We start from the raw sequence: 6,226 nt of genomic DNA, 5'->3' as shown, positions 1-6,226 counted from the left end.
TTACAGTTTGGTTTCTTCAGGGCTCCATTACGGAGGGAGGAGGGGCCGTCGCTCTCCGCAAATCAGCCGCTTCTAATTAGGACGCAATTACCAGAGCAGCACCAGCCAAACTGTCAGATATGAAAGGTGAATCAAACACACACTCACACACACTCTCACACACACACACACACACACACACACAAACCCTTAGAAACTAATGGTCCAGAAAAATGCTGAAGCGAGAAAGACGAGAAAGGTCCACACAAAGCTAACACACACACACACACACGCTCACACACACTCACACACACACCCAGGCTTGAGCCATGTGAACTTGTGACCTTCATCAAGGTGTTTTCCAGACTAGTAACTGTTCATGTCGTATTGCGGTCCACTGCTTTCATATCACAACTGCAGTAAACTAACCCCTTCACTTTCTAAGGTCTCCCCCCCCACCTCTCTCTTTCCATTTCTCACCCTCCCCCACTCTCTGTCTACTCCTTTCTCTCCTTCTCCCCCACGCTCTCTCTCTCTATTTACCCCTCTCTTTCCCTCTCTCTCCCCCCTCTCCTGCCCTCTCCATGGTCCATTACAGACTCTGACAAAAACTGGTCTGAGTTTTGACCCGTCCCAACCTCTCAAACAAAAACAACTAGCAGGGTTTCTGTTCCCGATTCAGAGGAAACACACACACACACGGACAAAGACACATAAACGGACCCACACACACGTACACACACCACAAGCCTGCTCTTTCATAGCCAATCAGTGGATGGAGACAACGCTGTAATGTGATTGAGAAACACAATGGCACTTATGATGGCCAATCACCGTGGCGACAGGAACCTGGACACATACCATCATTATGGACCCGAACGCTCTCGGAAATGAAAAGCTCATGGCATTAACTGCTGTAATAAATGAGTCACACACCCTGGGAACTCTCTCAACACACACACCAAGACAAACCTCTGGGAAAGGCGCAGGTCAAGGGTTCAAGTTGATGACCGAGCCTGGTGGAATCCTGTCATGTAGAAGCCTCTAACATGATTACTGTGAGATAAGACGTCAACATCCTGTCACACGCACAGACACCATTTCCTCATCACATGGTTCCTGCACAGTCCCAGCCACTGGCCCTCTACATGTACTGTGCACCTTTGGGGATATGAAATCCTACCTGTATTGTGTACAGTATGAACACACACACACCTGGCTACACCCAGATCCAATCAGAAAGAGAGAAAGTGGAGGGCTGTGTAGGTTCACCAATCAGAGAGAGGAAGTGGAGGGCTGTGTAGGTTCACCAATCAGAGAGAGAGGAAGTGGAGGGCTGTTTAGGTTCACCAATCAGAGAGAGAGGAAGTGGAGGGCTGTTTCAGTTCACCAATCAGAGAGAAGAATTCCTGGAGGCCTGAAAAAACATGCTCCCCTAGGAGCAACAGCAGGTGGCCACACACACACACACACGTTATATATCTCTCTCACACACACACACATTATATATCTCTCTCTCACACACACACACACGTTATATATCTCTCTCACACACACACACACACGTTATATATCTCTCTCACACACACACACACACACACACGTTATATCTCTCTCTCTCTCTCACACACACACACACACACACACACTCTCCACTGCTAGGTTTCATGAGGCCAGGGTCAGCTCCCTGCAGACCACCTGCACAATATCACAGATGTCTGCACATATGTAAACACCCACCCACACACACACACACACCCACACACACACACACACACGTCAAGATGAGGCAGACACTTTAGAGGGTGAAGATGCAAACACACACCCCTCAAAGTGGCCCCTGGATTATCACACAAGAGCCGAGAGGCCAAAAACAAACAAAACTGCGTATAGCAACCATCGCTAGGGGCAACGGCCAATCAAAGGGCCTGTCAGCGTCCGTGCACTTGCTGGATAAATGACTCCGCCTCTGACAGGAAATCCCAAACAGCCATTTTAATTCTGATCAGGCTTCCAGGAAGTGGAGGGAATAGAACCCATCAGTTATAATGACAGGAAGTCTGGGTTCACATGGCAACCAGCTGTTACCCACCCAGGGATCAAGAGAGGAAGGTGGTACTGGTGGTGGTGTGTCTGTGTGTGTCTGTGTGTGCGTGTGTGTGCGAGTGTCTGTGTGTGTGCGTGTTTGTGTGTGTGTCTGTGTGTGCGTGTGTGTGTGTGCGTGTGTGTGCATCCTTCTGGGGGGCTGTCTCCATTAGTTCAGGCCTAACAGGAGAACACAGGCTGGTGCTGTTGACCAGTGCTGCACCAGCCTGCAGACGTACAGTGAGCTGAAGGTCCACCAGGAGTGTTCTGCTAGTTCTGGGAGTAATACTAAGCAGTCATCTCCTGCTCTCACAGCATATGGCTGTGCTTAAAGCTCTTCCTCTCTCGCTCTCAATCACACACACACACAGTCTCTCGCCCCCACTCCTTCGCTCTCAAGCACACACATACAACCTCTCTCCCATTCTTTCTCAAGCACGCATACACACACACACTCTCTTTCCCATTCTTTCTCAAGCACGCATACACACACACACTCTCTTTCCCATTCTTTCTCAAGCACGCATACACACACACACACACACTCTCTTTCCCATTCTTTCTAAAGCACACACACACACACACACACTCTCTCTTTCCCATTCTTTCTAAAGCACACACACACCCACACACAGTTTCTCCCCATCTCTCCGAACATCTGCATCAGATCCCATTCTCACCGTCTCCCCGTCTGCAGGAGGCCCTTAGAGCACGGCAGGGTTTGTGTGCACCTCTCAAGCAGGTTGTGTGAATATAATGAAGCTAAGACGTCGGGGCTGGTGATGAGAGAGAGGATCTGGAGATGCTGTAGAGAGCAGCTGTGTGCTTCCTGTGTGGCGAGACCAGCAGTATCTGGATCACAGCGGTTTCTCAGGCCTGCTCTCCCAGGGCAGCAGAAGACAGATAACAAACTGTTCACTACAGTCAGGTGTGTTTGGGCAGGGAAACATCTAGAACATGCAGGGCAGGGGGGCACGAGGACCAGGGTTGGGAGGATTGGACCCCACACACACTTGCACACTCACAGACCACAGACCAGCACACAGACAGACAGGCAGGCACACAGACAGACAGGCAGGCACACAGACAGACAGGCAGGCACACAGACAGACAGGCAGGCACACAGACAGACAGGCACACAGAAAGACAGACAGGCACACAGACAGACAGACAGGCTCACCGTCAGACAGGTGTGCTGTGATGGGTGTCTGAGTGTCCTTGCAGTAGGACACCACCTCTCTGGGCAGGAAGTCCACCTGGACGATCTTAGACGCTCCCAGTCTGAGCATCCTGCGGCTGGAGCAGCAACACGGGACACCTGTTACATCTGTTCTAGCTCACATACATCTACCACCTCACCATCTAGCTCACATACATCTAACACCTCACCATCTAGCTAACGTACATCTACCATGTCACCATCTAGCTAACGTACATCTACCACCTCACCATCTAGCTAACGTACATCTACCACCTCACCATCTAGCTAACGTACATCTACCACCTCACCATCTAGCTCACATACATCTACCACCTCACCATCTAGCTAACGTACATCTACCACCTCACCATCTAGCTAACGTACATCTACCACCTCACCATCTAGCTAACGTACATCTACCACCTCACCATCTAGCTAACGTACATCTACCATGTCACCATCTAGCTAACGTACATCTACCACCTCACCATCTAGCTAACATACATCTACCACCTCACCATCTAGCTAACGTACATCTACCATGTCACCATCTAGCTAACGTACATCTACCACCTCACCATCTAGCTAACGTACATCTACCACCTCACCATCTAGCTAACGTACATCTACCACCTCACCATCTAGCTAACGTACATCTACCACCTCACCATCTAGCTAACGTACATCTACCACCTCACCATCTAGCTAACGTACATCTACCACCTCACCATCTAGCTAACGTACATCTACCACCTCACCATCTAGCTAACGTACATCTACCATGTCACCATCTAGCTAACGTACATCTACCACCTCACCATCTAGCTAACGTACATCTACCACCTCACCATCTAGCTAACGTACATCTACCACCTCACCATCTAGCTAACGTACATCTACCACCTCACCATCTAGCTAACGTACATCTACCACCTCACCATCTAGCTAACGTACATCTACCACCTCACCATCTAGCTAACGTACATCTACCATGTCACCATCTAGCTAACGTACATCTACCACCTCACCATCTAGCTAACGTACATCTACCACCTCACCATCTAGCTAACGTACATCTACCACCTCACCATCTAGCTAACGTACATCTACCATGTCACCATCTAGCTAACGTACATCTACCATGTCACCATCTAGCTAACGTACATCTACCATGTCACCATCTAGCTAACGTACATCTACCATGTCACCATCTAGCTAACGTACATCTACCATGTCACCATCTAGCTCACATACATCTACCACCTCACCATCTAGCTAACGTACATCTACCATGTCACCATCTAGCTAACGTACATCTACCATGTCACCATCTAGCTCACATACATCTACCACCTCACCATCTAGCTAACGTACATCTACCACCTCACCATCTAGCTCACATACATCTACCACCTCACCATCTAGCTAACGTACATCTACCACCTCACCATCTAGCTAACGTACATCTACCACCTCACCATCTAGCTCACATACATCTACCACCTCACCATCTAGCTAACGTACATCTACCACCTCACCATCTAGCTAACGTACATCTACCACCTCACCATCTAGCTAACGTACATCTACCACCTCACCATCATCTGAGGGTAAATGACAGACCAGAATACTTTATCTCAAAGACGTCCACAGTTATGTACAGGATCACGTTGCTACGGTAGCACCGTGGTCTATGGAGGATCTGACGGTCTCACATGACAGGAAGGGGCATCCTGTGCAGAGCCCATACCACTAAAGGCTGAGGCCTTACTGCAGGGGCTCGGGTTCGATTCCAGTCTGGGCCGGTTCCTACATGTCCTCCCCCCAGTGCCCCCCCCCTACATTTCCTCATCCATCAAAGCTGTCACTATCACACGACAACAGAAAGGACCAAGATATGAAACATGTAAATGATATAAAGATCAGTGAGGAGGGGAGGTACCCGAGCTCTGAGTCTGCCTGCAGCTGCAGGACTGAGGGGTCCGTGTCCCACTGCAGCGTCCTGGAGCGGCCAGCGGGGGGCAGCAGAGGGCAGAGCACACACCGGGTTACACACTTACTACACCCAAACAAGACACAGGCAAGAACTTCAAACACATGGTATACAAGCAGGCACGGACACACGCACACACACACTGAACATGACTTCAACATGACTGGTTCACGCACAGAGGAGTATTAGGCCTCTATGAACATTATTATCTGATTAGGCAGTGCTGGATTGTGAGGCCATGCATCAAGTTCAACTGTAGATCACGGTTACATGATATTTAAACTAAATCTGCTACTTTTGATCAAATCCCCCTGTCAGATTGTTGGCAGATGGCCAGAACGTTTATTTATGGAGGATGAGGTTGTTTGTGGTTGAAATGTTTTTAGGGAAAATGTAAAATAGATGAATGGAAAATCTGAGTGAGATTACCCTGAGATGTACAGGGTCATATAAGGAGGCTATGTAAACAGTTTAATGATCTGTCAGAAGACTTCAAATACCATTTCAAAATAAGACCCAAATTACATATAATGTTTTGAGGGCATGTAAGAAAATGTATGCAACATAATAGTGCTTAGGGGCAGGAGATGCATTATACATTGGAACTCACACACACTGTGTCCTGGTTCTCACACACACCCAGCCAGGGTCAAGCATAGATATATATAAAGGGTAGATGTCTCGTCCGCGTTGCCGGCCAACGGAGTCGAACGTCCGCACATGGCGGCCATCTTGCTACAGTCAACTCGCTCACCCATAACATTGTGTTGGTGCTACATGTACTTTTTAAATGACCATAACTTGCTCAATTTTCAACCGATTTTGAAACGGTTTGGTTTGTTATCAACGTCAGAGATGTCGTTATGCCACTGCATACTTCTATTCTTAAAAAAACAAAAACATAATTATTCTTAAGTATGCAGTGGCATAACGAGAGCGAGTTGACTGTAGCAAGATGGCCGCCATGT

General features: G+C 48.4%; 1 protein-coding gene across 1 annotated transcript in view; it reads right to left on the bottom strand.

Moving 5' to 3' along the window:
• LOC134040712 (cytoplasmic dynein 1 intermediate chain 1) overlaps nt 1-6,226 on the bottom strand; it is a 39,532-nt gene that overhangs the window by 28,051 nt on the left and 5,255 nt on the right. Inside the window, exons 7-8 of the mRNA XM_062486753.1 lie at nt 5,208-5,267; nt 3,245-3,360 (exon numbers count right to left, since the gene is read on the bottom strand). Coding sequence (XP_062342737.1) covers nt 3,245-3,360; nt 5,208-5,267 — 176 coding nt within the window. The remainder of the gene's footprint in view (nt 1-3,244; nt 3,361-5,207; nt 5,268-6,226) is intronic.

Source organism: Osmerus eperlanus, chromosome 20 (genome assembly GCF_963692335.1).
Source record: "Osmerus eperlanus chromosome 20, fOsmEpe2.1, whole genome shotgun sequence".
NCBI lineage: Eukaryota > Metazoa > Chordata > Actinopteri > Osmeriformes > Osmeridae > Osmerus > Osmerus eperlanus.
This window is presented reverse-complemented; position numbering and strand designations above follow the sequence as displayed.